Source organism: Aspergillus chevalieri, chromosome 1, assembly GCF_016861735.1.
Source record: "Aspergillus chevalieri M1 DNA, chromosome 1, nearly complete sequence".
NCBI classification, from domain to species: domain Eukaryota; kingdom Fungi; phylum Ascomycota; class Eurotiomycetes; order Eurotiales; family Aspergillaceae; genus Aspergillus; species Aspergillus chevalieri.
In genome coordinates, this window is record NC_057362.1 from 4,873,350 (window position 1) to 4,895,866 (window position 22,517).

A 22,517-nucleotide genomic window follows, 5' to 3' on the forward strand; every position below is an offset into this window, starting at 1 on the left:
CTCCGATACTGTTTGATAAATACAGAGAAATTACTGGCATGCTGAGGACCCAATTGATAAAATGGAAAAAGAAGGTTCAGTGATTCATCGTGGGCTTCTGGTTGGCATTTGGATTGTCATATCAGCTACTCGAATGGAACGCCTTTTTAGTGCATCCAGTAAGCGTCATTCTTTGGGTCTGGGAAAAGTAAAGTGTGGGTGGGTCCAGAGATAAATACTCGGAGTACCCTGCACGAAGTCTACTCCGTACATACTTTACGCAACTCGTGAGCGCTATCCCATCTATCGGAGTCTTCAACGTCCATTGGTGACATTTATTTCCCTTGCGGCTGCGGGACGGAAGGTAATACTACCACGTGACCCAACGAGTCGACCACCCTCTGTCGTACAGGATAGAAGTTCGGAAAAAAAAAAATAGAGGATGGCACATAGGCCAAGAGATTACGGTTTGCCTCTGATGTCAACGGCGACCGTGCTTATGTGCGTTGACGAGAGAGAATCAACAGTCACCATACTCCGTACACTGGACGACGGACATTTAACGGTTCTTGTTAACAAAATATACCCCCTGATACACTTGAATATTTTGAATTCCAAACTCGGCAAGAATGATTCCACCATGGCTGGATCTGAATGGTCACTCTGATAGATCGACACTGCAGAGGGAGGGGTACTCGTAAATCCTTGCTTGCGTAACTGTACAGAGTACGGAGGCTGTACATTTTTCGCTAACTGTGTACAAGTGCAGTTCAGGGTACATTATAGGTAACGAGACTATCGAATGCGATAAGAAAGTGCTGCGGTTCCATCGAGTTTCAAGGTGTTCCTGGTGTATACGTACAGTGTACAAAGTACAGGCCCGAGGGAATGGATGCTATCCATGGCGAACTACAGATTTAAATTCTGACCTCACGGAACAGATGCCGTGTCTACTCTATACTACGAAGTACAATTGTCCTATTCGTACTATGTATTTTCTAACCCTGGTCCAAATCCCAACCTTACCCCGCCTGTTATTCTCGGTGTTGATCAAACATTATGCGCGGGGTAAGCGAAGTCAAGTCGGACCATTCAGTAAGACAGCCCCTGATACAGACCACACTTATACAACGCTGTAGGGAAAAACGTTACAATAAAAAGAAAAGGCAGGAATTGCAATGGTACGATGAACAACAAAAAGACCATGCATTAACCCGACTGCCATATATCCCGACTAGCGTTCGGGCCAATTCCTTTAGCACCGGAGAACATGCCACTAGAGGCTTGATGAAACGGTGCCGCAGTCAACTACGCGGGAATCTCGAGGGGCTAGGTGCTGCCGACAAAGAACACTGCATGTACTTCATGAGCATGTTCTATTATTTCGTATTGTGACATCGGAACTCATGGACTTACAAGTAGGTACGGTTACGAATATGCATGTTTGCTTTTCGTGCCATTGCTGTTTTCAATTGAGCGACTGTCATTACAATCACTACTGGCTTCTGTCGACTGGAGTACCACTTCTATCTGGTCGTAGAGTAACTATTCGGATGAAGCTTCCTGGCCTACCAGCGGCGAGAAGTATAAAAGCCTTTATTTCGCGCGATAAGCGCAGGGAGGACGGAAACCTGGAACCCTCTCCAGTTTTAACCTAATCTTTAAACGTTTCCATTTTTGACTTGATTTTCATATGTACCCATGTTCGTCAATTAGCACTTTAATTAATTTCACATTAATTTTCTGGGCTGCAGCGGGGGCTTCTTTTAGTTAACCATGTACAAAATCTAATATTAGACGACATGCAGGGAAAAAAAAATCGGAGAAAAAACCACACAAACAAACCATCACCTGATAACACCCAAGAGACGATGATCCCATTAGCACAATATCATTGCAAGCACCAACGCCTCTGATTGGTTGCATGTACGACGGTAAAGTTACGGTAACGGTGGGAGCCGCAGATCTTTCGCTGATTGGTCCGTGAGACTGCTTGGGATCTCCGAGGACCGGGAGTGGATTGGATTATCTAAGCGCCCTGCACGGACAGTGGGTGGGCGATCAGTAAATGATCAATGTCAGGTGAGTCTTGGCTTCTGTCATTGCCTACTGAATGACTCTTGAGGAATTCTCCATCCATCCCTATACATATTGGCTCGGAGTCAGCGGTTGGTAAGAATGGAGGGTAGGTTTAACCTCCAGTGACATGGCATTGACGCTAATTGTTGTAATTTGTGGGCTTTATCCGATTTTTACGGCGCGCTACTGTACGGCATACTCGTACATGCATTCACATAGATTGAACTCCTACTTGTCCTCCGTACTCCAGAATCATACAATTCCTACTGCAAGATCAAGTCTTGTAGATTCGAAACAGCTTGTCTACAGGATTGAACCAAGGATACCGAACCTTCCGATCCATGGTTGTCGCCGATTTTCCCGACACGGTAGTATGAACGGAAAACATAACATGGTACGATATGGATGCAAGATGAGATGATGCCCCGATCTATGGTTCCGTCCACCATCCGTTCATACCCTATCTACACCGTATTTTACTTCCGCTCTATGCGCCTTTGTATGGACGTCATCCGAACCACCATATGGTGGACGTTTCCGGCGGTCACAGGAACATGGCGGGGCAATTGTATGATCAGGCATGTTCATGTCATTGTAGAAACAACAAGATCTATGATGCCAGGATTTCCCCCTTGGGGATGGAGGGGCTGCCGCCTAGATAGATAGTGTAGTTAATAGCGTATCAACAGAGTTGTGTCAGTACCGGTGCCGAGTGTCAGTACACACAGTAGTAGAGGCGGTGTGCGAGTGATTGATAGTGGGGAACGCCGAATCGTCTGATATCGATAAGACGCGAATGCCATGATACCGTTTTCCCGTCTGATCGCAGTCAAGCCATGACTCGAAAAACGCGACTACGCAGCATAATTGGTAGGGCTATTCTTCCTACGGGGTGTATATAATAAGGCTTACGATATAAGGCTACATATATAAAAATAAAAATAATCGCGGTGACTGGGGATGATGATGAGGTCATTTGATATGCAAAGCGTGGCTTGGATCACACGAGGCCCGCCATTTTAAAATTTATTTTGAGCCTCCAAATGTGTCAGTGCGAGCACGTACATACGCACATACGGAGTACAAGTACGGCGAAGAACAAAGGCCAATGCATACCAGAATAACCAAGAAGTTTCAAGTCATTGAAAGGGTGCGCCATCGAATCAACTTGAAACGGGAACAATTTACCTAGAATTCTTTTCTAGCAAACTCCGGTAAATACGAGTAATGCGTATAGCGCAATGCACCCGGCCCGAATAGTCTATGCAATTGACCCTATCAACATACCCACTGGCATATCGGTTATTACGTCCCATCACCTGCACGCTGCAGTACTAGCGCTATGGGCTAGTATTACGCCACTGTACGAAGCACGGTTCAACTCAACCAAACCCGTTTAGGAAAATCATTTACATCTGGGCGGCTGTTGGTAGCTTGGTGGTGGGCGGGTGAGTTGAGGGTTGCGCGTGTGGCTGCTGCAATGCAACAGGCTTTTTTGATCTGTGTTGCTGGTTTCTATTTCTGTTATGGTGTGTTGCGATTTATTCTACGAATGCTTGTATGAGGGATATTGCCATGTGCGCGTTCTTTGTCTGTCTGATTCGTGGTAATATTCGTAGTGTCTGCAAGACAACGCAAATGCGAGACAAGTCGCTTCTCATAGTTTTGACATAATCGCACGACATTGCGATCATCGAATACATTGAATCCCTGTTGCCTTTTCACGCTAAAATATGGAGTACATTGGTGCACGTTAGCAATCTTCAAGCCGTCCATGTCCGGACCTGTTTCTTTCTCCATTGATGTAGTTTGCTTCTTATTCAGAATTCGATGCTTTTGAAGACCGCTTCTCTCTTATCTGAAATCAATATCAACATCAAATTCTAGGGAGCCCCACCAATGTTAATCGTGGGGTAGTCATGTACTATCATTGGCCAATTACACTAAACATCCATTGAAGGGCGTGCGAAACATCAAATCTATCGGTACAGTATGCTTCACTGCAAGAGACCGAATATCTTAAGCTTCCAGGAAGCGACGGCTGACTTTACTCCTGTATATGCAATATCAATCTCACTTAATTCTTGCATACTCTGGGCCTCCGATGACCAGGGGAGCACGGCCAGGGATTGATTGCGCGACCACATTTATCTCTATGGTCCAGCTGACAACGATGTTTGAGTGAGAGCTGGGACTCAATGAGACATGATCGGGGAGAGCATCGGGGGCTTGTCATTGCAGCTTTGCATGGGCTAGAACGCGTAGGGTTTATTCGTCTCGGGATGCCAGATGTAGTAAGCCATCGATTCAGCTGCATCAAGGTCATCTTCCCAATTTACTGTGTTGCGAGCGTATCCGTCATCCATCTTGGTACGGTACATTTATGCCGTCCCATGCCGGGTATTTTGATATTTCTCTTTGTTCGCCTTCACCGACATGGACATAAAAGTTTGTTCATTTTTTGTATTCCATTCGGGGTATTCTATACCAAGGCTCCTTCGAGCGCTAACCAATTCAATGCCAGTCGGAGCACCGAGTGCTCGGTCTGCTAGTCTAATTTCGGCCGATGCATGCGTGGACGCCACCATCAGAGTCTGACTTCGCTGAATAGTTGCATTGTCTCGCTTCTAAACCTTGCGTCCTAGCTGTCCGTTCGCTGCAACCGCTTTGTCCGCGTTATTGATGTTTCACAAACCGTCGGTGAGCGCGGGGTAGCCGAATGTTTTCATGTGTGGCTAGTGCTAACACCAGCCACATATATCCGTCCTCAACTTGCTGGGAATGTGGCTTAGCGCTTTCCAAGCTGACAAGCGCATGACGTCGTGCCTGTCAACCTCAATCGAGTTCTCATATTCTCAGCACTCTCACTTACTGTGGCTTCTTTCTACAATTAATACTACAATGCATCGACAATAATGGCATCGGCGGAGAAATTAACGGACGCTCGCAATCCCTACGATCCCTCCGCCCTACCAGACTACGACAACGAATTCATCGACCCCGATGATCTGCGACAATTCGAGAAAGCGTTAAACGCCCCCGAAGCCTCTCCCCTGGTCGCCATCAACGATTGGCGACCTATCAACCAACGAGTCCGGAAATTGAACAATAAAAACAATAAACGTAGGAAGCCCCGACGGAGCAAGGATGAGACCAGGGAAGGGGTTCTTTACACGCTGTTGAAGTGGCCGTTTCTCTTCACTGTGTTTGCCTGGATCTCCGTGCTCAGTTTTATATACGTTCTGACGCGGTGGTATATCTTTATATATGAGCAGTGGGTTACGTGGAGGGGAAAAAGGCAACGACTACGACACGAGTTGTCCACGAAGACGAATTATGCGGATTGGTTGAAGGCCGCGCAAGCGCTTGACGCGTATCTGGGCAATGCGAGATGGAAGGAGGTGGATGAATACGCATACTACGACCATCTTACGATCAACAAGGTCGTTGCACAGTTGAAGAAGTCAAGGAAGGATGCGGAATGGGAGATGCAGAATGGGAAGACGAGCACGGGCGAGTCTGCAATCGAAGAGCTGTGTATTCTTCTGGAAGCGTGTGTCAAGAACAACTTCTCCGGGGTTGAGAACCCGCGGTTGTACAGTGAAACGTACTCCGGGACCAAGGATCTGGTGCAGGAATACGTTGACGAGGTTAATGCTTGTATCAGGTTAGTGGAGGACAGCCAGCAGATTACAAGTGATGAGAAGTACCAGCACTTTAAACATTTGGACACAAATCTTGGTCGCACGGCGCTTTGCTTGTCAGGGGGAGCTACGTTTGCGTACTACCATTTCGGTGTGGTCAAGGCATTGCTCGAAAATGGCGTTCTTCCAGAGATCATCACAGGAACCTCAGGAGGCGCACTGGTCGCTGGATTGGTCGCTACAAGGACAGATGAGGAGTTGAAACAACTTCTTGTTCCCGCCTTAGCTCATCGGATAAGAGCGTGCCACGAAAATTTTCCAACTTGGTTCCGCCGCTGGTGGCGCACCGGTGCACGGTTCGACACTTTGGATTGGGCTCGTCAATGCAGCTGGTTCTGCAGAGGCTCTACCACGTTTCGCGAAGCGTATGAAAGAACAGGACGTGTTCTGAATGTGAGCTGTGTGCCGTCTGACCCTCACTCGCCTACGATTCTTGCAAATTATCTCACGTCGCCCGATTGTGTCATTTGGAGTGCCGTGCTAGCTTCTGCGGCAGTCCCTGGTATTCTGAATCCTGTGGTCCTAATGACCAAGAAGCGCGATGGCACACTTGCGCCGTACTCTTTTGGACACAAGTGGAAGGATGGCAGCCTACGGACTGATATACCGATCAAAGCATTGAATTTGCATTTCAACGTCAACTTTACCATCGTTTCGCAGGTAAGAAACCCGGGTTTATTGTCAAATTGAGAATTGGCTAACATGCAATTAGGTTAATCCCCACATTAATCTCTTTTTCTTCAGCTCTCGGGGATCAGTGGGACGACCAGTCACCCATCGAAAGGGTCGCGGATGGCGCGGTGGTTTCCTAGGCTCTGCTATTGAGCAGTATATCAAGCTAGACCTAAACAAGTGGCTTAGAGTTCTCCGGCACCTTGAGCTACTGCCACGCCCAATGGGCCAAGACTGGAGCGAGATCTGGCTTCAGAAATTCAACGGAACCGTCACCATTTGGCCGAAGAGCATTCCCTCCGACTTCTACCATATTCTTTCCGATCCCAGCGTTGAGCGCCTGGCACGCCTGATCCATGTGGGTCAGCAAAGCGCCTTCCCGAAAATCCAATTCATCAAGAACAGATTAAAAATCGAGGGTGAGATCGTCAAAGGACTTCGGCAGCATTCTCGCACCGGTGACCAGTTAATGTCCCCTCTCCTGCATCGCCGTCAAACGTCGAGCGAGCAAGAACCGGCCGATCCAATGGTCAATCATGTCAACCGCAAAATTGCAGAGCGATGGTCTAACTACAAGGATGAATCTCGGTATGTCGAGACGTCGGAAAGCGGCTCGACTGGTTCTTCTCGTATTCCAAGTCCCACGCCCCGTCGGGGAAGTAGACAGTTACTTGAGGAGATGCGACGGCAATCTGCCGTTTTCTTTGACGATGCTATTTACGGTGAAGAAGATGCTGTTGGTCCAGCTGAGTAAGTTTGCGGGTAGAGTTTTGGCTTGGACAAAATAGAATGGGGTCGTTGGCAAATTCGCACTTCGTTCATCATATACATCATGCATAGGATACCATAGCGTTAGCATTGAATTTCATATTATCTACTCATAATAGTCCGCATTTCCTTCACTTATTATCACATAACTAGGAGCTACTCTGGATTACCTGTTATGGGCTTTTGTGAGGTTCTCGTCCTTTAACGCTCCAGGACGCGCACCACAGAGCCCCAGCTTGCTCCGGGTCCTGGGCTACCCCCAGAGCATCCTAGAGTAATGCAAGAGACCATCATCCCTGCCAACTGTCATGTGAAACATCAGACGTTGTTTGCTATATCAGCACCTTACGGCTCAGCTTATTTCATAGGATAGCTGTATTTGGCTGGACACCAACGTACATGCCCGAAATGGATTCGATATCCTCTTCACCAGAGTCAGAGTCCTTTACCCTCCATCTTCACCTCGCCTCCCATCTCAGACTCACCTACATTAGCTGCTGCCACAAGACGGCAATTCACTGCTCTCATTATGCTAGGTCCATGTTCATTTGGAGATGGCGATTACGGTTGTTCATGCAAGCAAGGAATCGTCCCCGGAGTCATCAACTCGAATTTCAATGATGCTCAGATATGTAAGGCATACTGGCATCCAATAGTCACGCGCCTTGACTATAGTTAGTTGCTCATATCTCCTATAAGGTGAGGCCCTGTGGTCAATGGCTATTGTACAAATTAGCTTCCCCGGACCCTTCTGCTCCCTCCGGCAACGCTTCTTCTGATAACACCATTTCTGGCAATAATCGATCGAAGAGAATAATCATACATTACAATAAGTCATTCCTTGTTGAAAGGTACATGAAAGTAAGCCCATTCTTCCATAGATCTTCCAAGTTGGGTTCACCCTCGGACGAAATTGATCAATGAGTTGATAGATCGACTCCATTACTATCATATCATTCGAGTGGTGGCACGCCAGCTTCTAGGAAAACAACTGAAATGAATCTTGTGGTCAATAGTTACTTGAGAGTTCTGGCAAAGAAAGGTCCGTTTATGTTCCTACAGAATGATTACAGAATGGGATGAGAGCACGGTTAGGGGAAAAGGTAACTGGGGTGCATACTTAGAGCAGGAAACAGGCGTTCATGGTAATCAGCGGCTCACCTACCTGGCCTACCTAATTATAGATGAGGCACAAGAGTCGTCACTTTGGGCGGATCTCTTCAAACGTCTTGAGTGCCATGTCAGCCAATACATCCTACTCTTCACATCAGACGGCTCACCAGGTTGGGGCTTTGTGGGCTTCAGCGAAAAGAAGCATACAAAGACACCCTTGATATTTGCTGCTGAGAAGCAGAAATCACTATGAGCAGATGAAAACGTCGGAGATTATTACTTGTTTCAAGCATCTTTATTGACATTAGTTGATCTGCTGCTTGACAGAGATAAAGCACTGGAAGTGGTGACACTAATCACAGAACAAATGCAGCCACATCCATCTTTGACAGAGGACGTAAAGGAGGAACTGGATTTCGTTCAGTGGTGGGCACATAGGATTACTCATAAGCCTCCAAGGTGCCCTAAGTGGTATACCAGTAAGTATAGTAGCCTTTTTTTTTTTTCTTTTTCATCATTCAGATATGGAATTCCCTCACATGAATCTTCCAATAGGATATCCGCGACATTCTGTGGAAAGGCAGGATGCTTGATTGACTGGCCATGGCTAGAATCCTCTTCGGCTGGCCTCGATTATTCTTCCAACACCTTTCTAACCAGCCATTTGCTAGGGGCATGCCTAGATCCAACGAGACACAGTTGAGCGATGCAATCAGAGTTTTTAGAAGGGTTATTTTTTGCCATTGTCTCTTGAAGTCTGAAGCTAACAAGGAAGATATGGGATTCAAACAAGCTCTTGAATACATTTGTCGCAGTGGATGGCTGCATGAAGGGACATCAGACGATGAACCTCACTATGTATTTGCTAGTCAAATACACTGGTGGTAGGTGCCCGTTCCGCGCCCCCCCCCCCCCTTCTCTCCTTTTTTTTTCCCGCCTCGCTGATAATGATAACCGATATCTAGGTACGGTAACATCATCTACATGGATGCAAAGCGCGACAATGGAATCAAACACAGTAGACCACTTGATCTAGCAATTGATGCCATCAGGCATTTCAGACCCTCTCAGCTGTCAGATGCCCCCGGCTCAAGTACATCTCCCGTCGAAGATCAATATCAGAAAGTATTTGATCGCTGCCTAATACTGATACTCAACGATACCCAACGGCCATGTTATGCTCTCCCCAGAGTTTGCAACTGGGGCAACCACCAAAGGCGGCGGTATGATCGACTTCTTTATCGAACAGAAGAATTGTGGCCTCGAACTTCTAAGGGGCTGTGATCACCTGATGGAATATATGAAATGGTTCGAACCTTAAGGGCAGTACCACAGCATGATAGAATCCAGGGAAATAGAAAAGTACATCATCTTGGATTTCATGGTTTCACGGCCGACGAAAGCCCGTCAAGGTAATTACTCTTCACATCACTATCATTGGCTTCAACTGACACTCTTTCTGAGTATGCGCATCGCCTCTACTGTATTGTTTTTACTGAACGATACCGACATGTTCATGTTCTCGAAGGAAGATCAGGACTGTGAGGTCCTTTACATTGCCAGAGAAGCCTGGCCTCTAGCATGATCATGATAGCATGATATTCTCAAGTTGTTGTTAGTCACAGTTCCGCTATATCCATGTTTTCTCTCATAACCAAATTGAATCTATCATCGCTGCTGTACCCCTGTTTGGCCTTTCAGTCATCCCAATCGGAGCCCTAATCATAGCATCCTCCCCACCCTTCGGGAACGCAGTCATTTCTCTAACAGTCTTTTCCCCAACATAGCAGCAACCAGTTTATCGAGTCTAAATTCACCAAATGAAAGACTGTGATAATAGTATGTATATCTTTGCAAGAGCGCTTACTGGAAGGGTATATATATCCGAGCTTAGGGTTATCTCGGATTTCCGGATTTCGATGATGATATCCGAGATGATCCCCCGCATCCAAAGTTCAAAAAGCCGGGGTTATTTATACCGAAGAGATAAACTCGTAGCCATTTATATCTACAGCTAGCATCCTTGAATGACTCGCGAATCACTAACAGTACCACACATCATGCCCAAACCCCCCTTCGACTCCCTTCCCCTTCAGAAAGACGGCCCCCCAGGCAACGCCTGGGGCCTTTTCGGCCCTTCCGACGAATGCGGAATGCTCAACCTCCTAACCCCAGAAAAGACACTCGCTGCTCCTCAAGAGATACAGAAAGGAATCCGTATCTCCACAGACTGGCCGCTGGACGCGATGGCGAGACCGTGCTTTGGGCGCGCGCCGTTCAAACAGACAATTAAGAATAAAGCGCCGAGGGAGGTGAATGATGATACGTTGGAGTTTAATACGCAGAGCAGTTCGCAGTGGGATGGTTTTCGGCATTATGCGTATCAGGATGCGAGGGTTTATTTCGGTGGAAGGACGTTGGGGGATGTGCTTGGGGGAAAGGGGATTGGGATTCATGGTGCCGCCTCCTTCCGCATATATTCAATATGCGACGTATATATACTGACAGTGCATAGCATGGGCTGAAAAAGGAGGCATCATCGGCCGCGGCGTCCTCCTCGACTACGCCTCCTGGGCCGACGCAAACAACATCCCCATCGACCACTTCACACCCACAACCATCACAGTCTCCACTCTGCAAGAGATCGCAAAATCACAAGGCACAACCCTACAAGAAGGCGATATCCTCTTCATCCGCTCTGGCTGGACCCGCGCCTACACTCATCTCTCAGACTCCCAGGCCCAAGCCCTAGCAGACATCCCTGTGCCGCCCGCCATCGGACTCGAGTCCTCAGAGGAGACGTTACGATGGCTTTGGGAGACGGCGTTTGCAGCTGTGGCGGGGGATATGCCGAGTATGGAGGCATGGCCATGTCAGGATAAGAGGTTTTGGTTGCACGAGTGGTTGTTGGCGGGGTGGGGGATGCCGATTGGGGAGTTGTTTGATTTGGAGAGGTTGAGTGTGGTTTGTAAGGGGGAGGGGAGGTGGTCATTTTTCTTTAGTAGTGTGCCGTTGAAGGTATACCCTTTCTTCTCTCTCTTTTGTTGATGTGCTGACGAGATAGGTTCCTGGAGGCGTTGCTAGTCCTCCGAATGGGGTTGCTATTCTATAGCGTCTGCTGTCGAATATAGGCACGTCGATGTAGATATCCGAATATATTGATTCAACCCTCAAGGGCATGCTTCACCTTGGAAAGCTCCTTAGTAAGAGTATGATGATGCTTCGACATATCTCTAAGCACATAATCCGCAGATTTATACTCCCCCATCCAACATTTCCTCACAGCCTCCCTCCATCCCTCATGCCCAATCTGATCTAACGGAAACACTTTCTCTGAATAAAGCCTCCTAATGTCCTCATCCGGTTTCTCCTCGTATGGCATTTTCCCAACTAGTATCTCATAAAGCGTCGACCCAAGCGCAAATATATCACTCTGCACACTATTCGGCTCCCTCTCACCCCTCGGCATGTAATGCGTAGGCCCCTCAATGACCATAGCATCAGAGCCATGTAACGACGATCCCCCAAAATCACTCAACCGGATGTTTTTCTTTTCATCGACGAGGAATTGTCTTGCCGACAGATCCGAATGAATGATGTTCTTTTGATGAATAAACGCAACCGCCTCAATCGTCTGCCTCGCAACTCCATACCTAAACGCATCATCCACCTTCCCAGTGGCCCCTTCCCTCCTCAAAAACGCCTGCAAATCCCCATATGGCTCATATCGTAGATCAATATACTCCTCGCAGCACCGTAGACATCGCGCTATGTGCTTGTGTTCACCGAGATGATGGTAGATGCGGGATTCGATGTCGAGGGCTTGGACGTTTATGGGGTTTGATTTGTCGGTGGGGAGTTTGCGGACAATTTTTTCGTTTAGTTTGTGGGTTGTTGTGAAGCGGCCGATGTTGATTATGTTGTGTTGGGTTGGGTGTTGGAGGTTGTCGTAGTCGGGGTGGGTGTCGTGCTTGTGTTGTTAACTTGTGAGTTCTCGGTGGTATATCCGAGTGGACTTACTAGGTGCATCTCATAGCTGGACATCTTGCATGTTTCTGTTGGAATGGGATGTTCTTTTGGCTATTCTTATCTGTGGTGGAATTGAGCTGTTGCCTCATGATGAGGTATGAACCTTGGCGCTGGATGTACCGGTCTTCATCGTTGGCGTACTGTTTTTATGTCTGATACTCGTATCAATTAATAGATAATTGAACTCTGAGTAACTATGGTATAGCGATTGCTAACGCCGTCAAATGCTGCCCCAATTTGGGGTATGAGAGGTTGGAAATGAATTATGTCACAGTATACCGGATTAGGAAATGTTCTCATGCCGCCGAGAGCACGAAGTACCCCAAATTAAACCATATCATTCTTATCCCAGGTAAATCAGAAAATACAATGCTCTAATATCAACTGTTACAATTTTATATAGCCCGATCCTTAGTATGCCACTCATACAACGCTCCATCCGCCATCTCTCAGCCCGGATACTGGCTACTACCTCCCATCCTCAAGGCCATAAGTCCGCCGCGAAAAGCTTCTGCCAATACCTCCAAGAGCTGCAAGACGAGAACGACGTGCTCACTATCACTAAAGAAGTTGATCCACACCTCGAGTTAGGGTCTATAACCCGCAGAGTCTACGAGAATGACGAGAAGACTCCCTTATTCGAGAACCTCAAGGGCCATGATAGAGCCAAGAACAACAGCCTCTTCCGTATCCTCGGGGCACCAGTTGGCATAAGTAAAGTCCCCGGACAGAAATTTGATCAGATTGCAAAGTCTATTGGCCTCCTATCTACCGCATCGGGCCAGGTGATTATCCAGAAGATCAACGATGTGAAGAAAAAAGCCCCCCCCCCATACTATCGAAAGAAGTCCCCTCAGGACCCGTGAGAGAATACAAGTTATTCGGTGATGATATTGGTTTAACTGCACTCCCAGTCCCATCCTTCACCAGCATGACGGCGGCAAGTTTATGCAGAACTTCGGCATGCACATCGTCCAAACCCCAGATGGCCTGGACGAACTGGTCAATCACTTGAGGCATGGTCCACGGCAAACGCTCACTCGTCAGCCCCGTAATCCCCAAGCAGGATATAGGAGTAACCCACCAGATGTGGAAAGACAAAAAAGAAGATATGCCTTGGGCGTTATGCTTCGGTATACCCCCAGCTGCGATTACGGTTAGCGGAATGCCGATATCCCAATGGACGAATGAGACGTACTTCATCGCTGCGTTGAAGGAAAGCCTGTTGAGGTTGTTAAGTGCGAAACGAATGATATACGGGTTCCGGGTGACGCGGAGATCGAGCTTGAGGGGGTGGTTTCGAGTACGGAGACTGCACCTGAGGAGCCGAAGGGTTAATGCTATTACTTACCGGCAGAATCCTGTTCTGCCGGTTTGTGTTGCTGGACGAGCTACTGAAGAGAATCATACTGTTTGGGGTGCCATGATAGCAGCTGAAGTGCTGACTATCTGTCAGAATGCTGGCCTTCCGATTAAAATTGCTTGGTGCCCTTTTGAATCCCACTGTGCTTGGTTCATCTTGCAGGTCGATCTCACACAGCTCAGAGCATTAGGCACGAACATGAAAGACTTCTGCATAAGAGTCGGCCATGTCGTCTTCGGCTCCAAGCCTGGCTGGTATATCCCCAAGCTCTACCTGGTCGGGGAGGATATCGACCCTATCGACTTGAAGGACGTAATCTGGGCTGAAGCTACGCGGCGTCAAGCTGTTACGAACGAGTTCCTTTTCGAAGAGTACGGGAATATTCCTCTTATCCCGTACATGGGGCACGGGTTTAAGCCTGAGACGGGGAGCGGACATCATCGGAAGGTGGTGAGGTGTTGTATGTTTGCTAGTGAGTTTGGAGATGGGGAGTTGCGTTGGGAGGAGGGGTCTTTTCGGGGGTCATTCCCTGCGGATGTACAGAAGAGGGTGGAAGAGAATTGGAAGGACTATGGGTTTGCTGGCTGATTTGCACTTTGCAAAAGATCTGTATTCAAATATTGCGGGCATTGATTATATAACAAGCCATTTCGCAGTTACATCTTTGGCGGATTCGAAGTCACCACTAAGTGAGTAGATAATCTGCAATGCAACCGCTGCTTCGCGAGAAAAGTCCTCTACGAATTGCGTATTTGTGGCTACCGCACCAACACCAGCAGCAGCATCCTGCATCACCATATCACCCCCCTTTGCAGCCTCAACGGCCTTCCGATATGCATACTGTATCTGCTCTCCCAACTCCAACACCCGATGATACCCTTCCACCGCCAAATGCGCCAGCCCAAGCATATGCCACACCCGAGCAAAATTAAACTCCATCTCCTGCATCTGCTGAAGACTCCCCTCCCTCTCACGCACGCGCCGGTACTCATGCATGAACGCAAGACCCTGCATGATAAGATAATGCCTATTCTCCGACTGCCGCTTAAGCGAATGGTGAATATAGCACAGCGCGATAGACAAAAGTGTAGCCGGATTCTCATCATCCAACGCATACGCGCGGAAGAAGTAATTCAGCGCCGGGAAGAAGCTATTTCCCGAGTATAAGATGTGTCCGTACAGCACGAGCAGCGCGACATCCATTTCCTCAGCTGGGATCGCCTCACCGGATTCGTCGCGGGTGGTGAGTGATGCGCGTTCTTGGTAGACGGATTCGCGAACTGCTTTGCCCTGTCTGACTTGTGGGTTATTATCTGGGAGGGTGTAATCGATTGCTTTTATTTGACGCAGCATGAATTTCATGTTTGGGGAGGAGTGGAAGAGGGAGCGGTGCGGGTCGCCGCTGAGATGGCTGAGCATGGAGAAGAGGCGGTAGGTGTCTGTTACGAATTGGTATTCTTTGATGAACCAGCGGGCTTCGTTGGCGAGAGTTTCTTCGTCTTGCACGCGAAGGGCGCATGCTGTTTTTTCAATTAGTTTGAATAATGCAGTAAGGGTGGAAGTAGACTGACTGAACCAGCAGACATGAATTAATCGTGTCTTGGGCTTGGAATTGTACCAGACACTTGCATCTGCTGCGGCCCCGAGGGCTTCGTATGCTTCTTCGGGTTCGCCCTGCTCTGCCACGAGGAGAGCATACTGGAGGAACATGTCGAGCCAATCGTCGAAGGAAATTCCGTGGTAGTCAGTAGGTATAGCATCCTGCAACGGCTCGACTGGAACATTCCCTGTGATCCTGTTAGAGGAATACCAACATCACTATGGATGGCTCTTACCTAGAGACTCCTGAAGACGGCCTGCCATTTCAGCCATTTCATCCATGAGTGTCCGACTCTGAGACTTCCCAGCTTTTTTCTGCGCCTCTCTAGAATATCCCATGAAGACCTGTCGTTGCAGCGGGTAAAATACCCGATTTGACCGGAACTCTCGCAGCAAAGCGTCAGCAATATCCAACCAGTCTTCCGTGGCTTCCAAATTGCCCTCTTTGACCAGCGGATGAAACACTTGCATTTTTGAATACAAGTACTGGACATGTTCTGTCCGGTCTCCTTCTACTTCCTCTTCATCTTGTTTCCTACTAATTGGCGCAGCAGTGAGTGTCGCAGCGACCCCCTCGGCTTCTGGGGTTTCCTCTTCATATTCTTTTGGAACCGGAGCTTCTTCTGGGGCCATCTCTGCCGCTTTGAATTCCTTTGCGAGCTGTTCTAGCCTGGTGTCTTTTCTGCGACGATTACTCCTCATCTCCTGTCTCTCGAGAAGGACCGTTTCGTTGACATATTTGAGCGCCTGTTCAGTCATTCCGATACTCTCGTATAACTTGGCCAGCTGTGCGCGCGAGTCCACGTTTCTGGTGTCGTGTTCTGCGACTGTGATGTAACAGTTTTCTGCATCTTCGAGATTACCGAGGCGCATATAGCAATCTCCCATGGCCATGAAGAAACTGACGTCTGCATACTCGCCTGTATGTTGGAGAGGCGTGTAGAAGCGAAGAGCTTCTTCAAACAGGGTAACTTCTTTGAGGGCATCCGCGACTTCTCGGAAGAGATCTCCGTAATCGTAAAGTCGGGCGCCTTCGGCGTTGTCTTCTGGGTTTAGCCATTCAAAGTGGTGCAATGCTTCGTCCTTGTGTTCGTATCCCATCCTCAAGCGGAAGAGACCAAGTTTGATTCGAAGTTCGATCGGAAGGCCAAGACCGTAGGAGTCTCGTGGCCATTGCTTTGGAATGTAGCCATCGGTTTTGATACGTCGAGGGGAGTCGTTGGAATCCCATTCTCGATCGTCTGCGTGGAAGTCTTCCCACATTGTATCATCACCGCGACCAAGAAGCCACCTGCACAATGACTTAATCTCCTTGAGACCCTCATCGTACCGGCCCAGGTAGGTAAACAACTCTGCGTAGATATTGACGTCTGACCAGGAGAAATCGGGAGCTTCGTCTGGATCAACTGTCATATAGTACTCAACACTCTCAGACCAATAGTCAAACGCTGTCTGTACATTGTTCAAATCAATGTACGTTTCCGCAAGGTGACGAAGCGCCCTGACATTGTGCGGGGAGTCCTTAAGGGCGCGTTCATAGTCTGTTGCAGCCCGGCCATTATGACCCAGCTCGCGATAGAGCGCCGCTCTCTGGAACCGAGCATTCAGATTACCCTGGTCGATATCGACTACTCGACTATAACAATAGAGGGCATCATTCAAGGCTGTCTGCCTATCGTCGCCCGCACGTTCTAGGACCATTCGTGCGACCTTGGCCCAGACTGATGGATCCCTTGGTCGCGTGTGAGCACCGCTGAAAAGCGCGGTTAAAGCTTTGTCCTTTTCACCCTGCGCCAGGAAGATTTCTGACAGCAGGGAGTGAGCGGCGAACATTTCGGGGTTGATCTGGATCGCGCGCTTCACCAATTCTGCTGCACGTTCATAGTCTCCGTCAATGAACGCAGAGGTAGCTTCTGAATGTAGCATTTTGAACTCTGTACTGGGTTCCAGAGGTCTGCGCGGTCCTCTTTTGATGCCCTTACCACCTCGGGCGCCATACCGGCCTGAGAACCTGCCGGTACCCCTACGACGACGCCTGCGAGAGCCGTATTCATCATCATAATCTGCGACTTCCTCTACCATATCAGGCGATTCTTCATCCTCCCTAGTACCTTGTCAGCGTGGAATGTAAAGGAGTTCAGACATGCGACTTACGAGTCCTCATCCCCGGAAAGCTCGTATTCCTCTTCCGAGTCATCCCCGGCCTGATATTCTTCAGCATAGTATTCATCCTCGACGGCTGGTTGGTCCGAGTATTGCAAGGGATTGGGAAGCGAGCCTCCGTACAGTCTGGGATCCAGTAGCGATGTGTCGAACTCATCTTCCGCAGCAGGTTGTTCGCTATCCTGCACTGCGTACTGGACCTCGTCCGTAAGAGGATGCTCCGGGTATTCCCAATCTGGATGTTCCATATCGACGCGTCTTATACTTTATAACCACCAATGAGACAGCATATAATAATAGAAGAAGCTCTTCATTTACATTGGACGACTGTCTGCGTCATCTATTGCAAGCGCTGTCCATAGCAGACTGCAGGTGGCCTATCACAACATTGCGCAGGTTATTTCTTTTCTATCCTTGACGATTAATATTAATTATGTATTGCTTCTAAGCACGAGATTAGCAGTATTCGCCGTAAATTTTTATGCAGTACGTACCAGCAAGGCACGAGGAGAACGTGGATGTGCCTGTATTTCCCGTAGAAAAAAGAAGAAGAAAAAAAAAAAGTCAATGGTGTCGCGAACAAAGACTATTCATGAGAAATCGCATAGATTAAAGAAACTATTCAGTGATAGACAGCCTGCTGAGTAGACAGGAAAAGGTTTGGAGTGGTCCAGTGACCTCTGAGTTGCCGAATCGGGCCAAGTCTCAATCCGATCCTTCGCTTCTTGATCTTCTGGTCTCTTCTTCTTATTCTCTCTCTCCTCTTCTCCCATCTCCATCCATCGCATCTTACCCCCCTATCCTTTTTTTGCTCTTCTTTCTTTTCTTCTCTTTATTTTTTCTTATTCTTTTGATGCTTCCAGATCTTCTGCTTGCTGTGTTTGACACACTTCCGCAGTCGATTCTGACATCCTTTCGTTAAAAAGCAATTGCAGAAAAAAAAGACGGAAAAAAGAAGCGGCCACACAAGTCTCTCTCCTCCTAATTACACACCACTCACGCACACGACAACGCCTTCGTGGCCACCACTGACTCTCCCTCCCAGCTTATTCTTGCCAGTCGATTCAGGTCGTGCAGCCACTGGACTGGTCTGTGCCTCCCCTCTCCCCCCAATCTCGAATCTTGCCTAGAGCTGTTGCGGTTGGGTTACTCGGAGTTTCTCTACTCAAGAGATATCTTCTTTTTGGTTATCCTTTGCGCCGTTTGGAATTCGCTTCCGACCTTCATTTATTCCATTTCGAAAATACAGCATTTTTGTTTGTCGACATAGGCTGTCGTTCGGTATAAACTTTCTACTCGATTTCGCACGCACACGCACACAACAACAACGCAAACTCAGCAGGAGCTGCAGGTGTTTTGCAGTAATATTGTATCGATATTTATTATACCTCGGAGCCGGTTTTGAAAAGGAAGGACGCACGATTATCCCGATCGATCGAACCTCTTTTCCGATTGAATCCCATCGATATCCGCCTTCATGGCCAGTCATATCATTGGCAACCGCAACAGCACTCCTGACGCGTCCAATTCCACCCTTCGTCCGCCGTCGTCTGCTCGCAACCTGGGCTCTCATCAGCTGCGAGCATCTGCCGATATGTCCGGGTTCCCCTCGCCTCTGTCCTCCCGCAGTATGCGTCCGTCGTCGGAAGTTTTCTACAACCAGCAGTCCCACAATCAAAGCAACAACGAGGATGCGCTAGACCGTGCGTCGCAGCAGTGGCTCGCCGACATTGATCAGTATGAGACTACTTTGGAAGAGATGGCGGCGGCTACATTGGATCAGGATTTCAAGGATGAGCTCAGTGCCATCGAGCAGTGGTTCCGGGTCCTCAGCGAGGCTGAAAGGACTGCTGCTCTGTACGCTCTGTTGCAACAGACCACCCAGGTGCAGATTCGTTTCTTCATCCAGGTTCTGCAGCAGATGGCGAAGAGCCACCCTATGTCTGGTTTGTTGTCGCCAGCCAACTTTGGCGAAAAGGGTGAGTTGAGTTCACTTCCCGCTTATTTGGACAGATGACTGATATTCTCTGCAGATGCCATGTCCAACCGCCTGAATGACGCTATGTCGAAGTTGAACGTCGACAGTTCGCGTAGCTCCCTTGGCCGTCCTCCGCCGTCGCCAGGTGCCAAGCGCAACTCGGGTCTCGACTCCTCTACCATCAATGCGATGTTCCCGGATGCCGCTGCGGCCATTGCGCGGAAGAAGGCTGAGTTTACCCAGCAGACTGGCAATGCTCCTCCCTCGAACCGCAACAGCGCTGTTTTCGGGGACCGTACGTCGTTTGTTGCGCCTACGATTTCCGCCCCAGACAACAATGAGGGCTTGGGCCAACCGCCCTCTTCTCCCTGGACTCAGCGTGGTGGCTCTGACCAGCCGCCAATTGCTCGCCCCAAATCTTCGTCTGGTCAGCAGCCCATGGGGCAATTCAGCCAGCCGTCCGCTTCTTCTGGCTTGCGATCTCCCCTGCCCACCACCCAGACTGCCACTATTCCTGCTCCTGACATCGAAGCGCCTTTGTTGTCACCTTACAATGTCGGAAATGCAAGCTGGGCATCCATGACCAACACCCCTATGACTGCCACCTTTGGCGGCCAGCAACAGCAGCAGCCTCAGCAGCAAGCTGATATGGTGGCTAACGCCACCGCGATGAAGCTTGCTGCTTTGTCTACGGTGAACAATCGCATTGCGCTGGATGATGCCCGCAAATACCGCCGGGCTCGCTCCAACGATGGACAAGGGAAGAACACGAATGCCAACAACAACAACAACCAGAACATGTCGCAAGGCCTCGCCAGTCCCGGTCTTCCGGGAACGAACGTCGTTTCTGGGCAATTCTTGAACCCTCAGCAGCTTGCTGCATTGCAGGCCCAACAGCAAGCTGCCATGGCAGGGCGACGTTCGCGCCCTACATCTCCCGGAATTGCCATGCAGGGTGGCGCTCTTGGCCCTATGGGATTCACGTCACCGCAGAACAATGGATTCCTGACGGCCTATGATCCCAACAGTGCTCTTTTGGGTAACGGATTGGGTGCTCTTGGAATTGGACAATTTGGCCTTGGTGGTCACGAAGGATATCTGTCCGACCACTCCGAGGTTACTCGTGGTCGCTCACCACGCGGTCGCCGGGGTAGCTCGAAGCCCCCGGAGGACCCCACTGACCCGAACCTCTTGAAGGACATCCCCAGCTGGCTGAGGTCTCTGCGTTTGCATAAATACACCGATAACTTGAAGGATCTCAAGTGGACCGAACTGGTTGAACTCAATGACAAGGCGTTGGAAGAGCGTGGTGTCAACGCCCTGGGTGCTCGGAACAAGATGCTCAAGGTAGGATTCCTAATAATTGTTAAAAGCGAACAGAAACTGACTATATCATCACAGGTCTTTGAACAAGTCCGCGAAGCCAAAGCGGATGGAAAACTCGAGAACCTTGCGTGATTGAATGCATATATTCATTTCTCTTCTCTTCTCAGCTGTTTTGTTGAACGTTCTTACTGCATTAACGACAAGTTGTCTTTGGACATAAGTGGCAGGATCCGATAATTCTCCATGAGCGATTTGATTGGAATCTTGACAAGGTAATTGTTTAGTAATTGATTCAAGTTTCTGTTTTCTTCTCTTTTGGTTACTTCCTGACGAAAGGGACAAAACTTTGTACTTACTACTTGTCTCACTTATCTATATGTTTTGACTATATTGGACTTTGGTCAGTTGCCGTTGACTGGTGATGATCTCAATGTACTGGATATGGGGGACCAGGCCATGTCTATGCCGTGATGTTACAATTGATATGAGTGTAAGGATATGTGATCTGAGGTATTGTAATTGATTTGGATCGGTGTATAACATGTTCTTCGTAAATTGCTCTGTAGTAGGCAGTAATAGTAGGCAGATGCTGCATGTGATCTGATTGGTCCGTTCCGGCCGCCAACCTCGCAACTCCGACGACACCGCAGCTCCGGCCTTGCAGTCAAGCAACCACACTTCCTCGCTCATTATCAATACATACTGCTATCTTACAGGAAGATATATAATATACAGAGCAGGTTGGATTGACATTAACATCCTGATACCACGCGCGCATACATTCGACCTACCAGACCCGACGTCGCTCGACTTCCAACCGATCATCTCGAGAGCTACAGAACAGAAACAACAAAAGAACACAAACCGACGAACCAAAACAAAGAATGCCACCAACAAAACAAGAAATCTCCCTCCTAATCAACCCCCTCGTCCCCGAATCCGTCCAACACAACAACCGCGTACGTCCCTCCCTCCGTGCAACCCCCAACTCCCCAAACCATCCCAACTAACCACTCTTACAAAAAAAGGTCCTCTCAAACCTCCACTCCCTAACCTCCTTCCTCCTCGGCCTCTCCGCGGGCATCCTCGCTCTCCAATCCTCCACCGGCTTCGCATTCTACTTCCTCGGCACGATCATCGTCTCCGGCTTCTTCCACGTTCTCCTTCTGTATCGATCTGGTGGAAAGGGCGCTGGGTTGTTTTTCCCGGGTGCTGGGGGTGGGGAGATTGAGGATATTAGGATGGATGGGAGGATAGGGAAGACGCAGGGACAGGGGAAGGTGTTGAGGAAGGGGGCTTGGAGGGATGTTTGGTTTGGGGGTGGGGTGCTTGGGGAGGCGCTTTCGGGGTTTATTTTAGGGTGGACGGGTTTGGGGGGTGTTCTTAGGTGATTCGTCTGTATTGTCTTTACTGGATGAGGGGATACGTGGCCTGGGATTGAGACATTGGGATACTGGGTTCGGCAAGTGGTTTAGATGATGTATTTGTATTTGGTGTGCTTGGATTACATTGCTGTTTTGAGGATACTAATTTCACGCATACTGATGATATTTTCTGACATACCTGTCATATCACATGAGCATGAACTGCTCTCGCGCTAGCAGGTACAGCGCCATTAACTTCCAGAGTCATCTATCAGCAACGGAGCATGAGCAAAGCTTCTGGTGGATCTCTTAGGTGAGTAATTTGAGCTCCTTGGTACTGAATATCGAGTGAGTGAATGTACTTGCTTTCGGTTATGTTG

The 22,517-nt window shown here is 48.7% G+C and overlaps 8 protein-coding genes across 8 annotated transcripts; 6 read left to right on the top strand and 2 right to left on the bottom strand.

Annotated features, from left to right (window-relative positions):
- Positions 1–4,973: 4,973 nt before the first annotated feature.
- Positions 4,974–7,188, top strand: ACHE_11681S (patatin-like phospholipase domain-containing protein; the record flags this gene model as incomplete). Its single annotated transcript, XM_043276277.1, has 2 exons — positions 4,974–6,422; positions 6,475–7,188. The coding sequence occupies 2 exons, from the start codon at positions 4,974–4,976 to the stop codon at positions 7,186–7,188; spliced, it is 2,163 nt and encodes a 720-aa protein (XP_043132801.1).
- A 3,187-nt stretch (positions 7,189–10,375) lies between these two features.
- Positions 10,376–11,427, top strand: ACHE_11682S (uncharacterized protein; the record flags this gene model as incomplete). Its single annotated transcript, XM_043276278.1, has 3 exons — positions 10,376–10,772; positions 10,831–11,333; positions 11,380–11,427. The coding sequence occupies 3 exons, from the start codon at positions 10,376–10,378 to the stop codon at positions 11,425–11,427; spliced, it is 948 nt and encodes a 315-aa protein (XP_043132802.1).
- A 51-nt stretch (positions 11,428–11,478) lies between these two features.
- Positions 11,479–12,359, bottom strand: ACHE_11683A (uncharacterized protein; the record flags this gene model as incomplete). Its single annotated transcript, XM_043276279.1, has 2 exons — positions 11,479–12,285; positions 12,336–12,359. The coding sequence occupies 2 exons, from the start codon at positions 12,357–12,359 to the stop codon at positions 11,479–11,481; spliced, it is 831 nt and encodes a 276-aa protein (XP_043132803.1).
- A 401-nt stretch (positions 12,360–12,760) lies between these two features.
- On the top strand, positions 12,761–13,210 carry ACHE_11684S (uncharacterized protein; the record flags this gene model as incomplete). Its single annotated transcript, XM_043276280.1, has 1 exon — positions 12,761–13,210. One exon carries the CDS (start codon positions 12,761–12,763, stop codon positions 13,208–13,210), a length of 450 nt encoding a protein of 149 aa, XP_043132804.1.
- Positions 13,211–13,905: 695 nt separating this feature from the next.
- ACHE_11685S (uncharacterized protein) lies at positions 13,906–14,295 on the top strand (the record flags this gene model as incomplete). Its single annotated transcript, XM_043276281.1, has 1 exon — positions 13,906–14,295. One exon carries the CDS (start codon positions 13,906–13,908, stop codon positions 14,293–14,295), a length of 390 nt encoding a protein of 129 aa, XP_043132805.1.
- Positions 14,296–14,340: 45 nt separating this feature from the next.
- Positions 14,341–17,717, bottom strand: TFC4 (tetratricopeptide repeat protein; the record flags this gene model as incomplete). Its single annotated transcript, XM_043276282.1, has 4 exons — positions 14,341–15,227; positions 15,279–15,494; positions 15,543–17,410; positions 17,461–17,717. 4 exons carry the CDS (start codon positions 17,715–17,717, stop codon positions 14,341–14,343), a joined length of 3,228 nt encoding a protein of 1,075 aa, XP_043132806.1.
- A 1,229-nt stretch (positions 17,718–18,946) lies between these two features.
- Positions 18,947–20,905, top strand: VTS1 (RNA-binding protein VTS1; the record flags this gene model as incomplete). The annotated part of the gene is made up of 3 exons (XM_043276283.1): positions 18,947–19,448; positions 19,503–20,794; positions 20,849–20,905. 3 exons carry the CDS (start codon positions 18,947–18,949, stop codon positions 20,903–20,905), a joined length of 1,851 nt encoding a protein of 616 aa, XP_043132807.1.
- A 752-nt stretch (positions 20,906–21,657) lies between these two features.
- ACHE_11688S (EMC6 family protein) lies at positions 21,658–22,164 on the top strand (the record flags this gene model as incomplete). The annotated part of the gene is made up of 2 exons (XM_043276284.1): positions 21,658–21,732; positions 21,802–22,164. 2 exons carry the CDS (start codon positions 21,658–21,660, stop codon positions 22,162–22,164), a joined length of 438 nt encoding a protein of 145 aa, XP_043132808.1.
- Between the last annotated feature and the right edge of the window lie 353 nt (positions 22,165–22,517).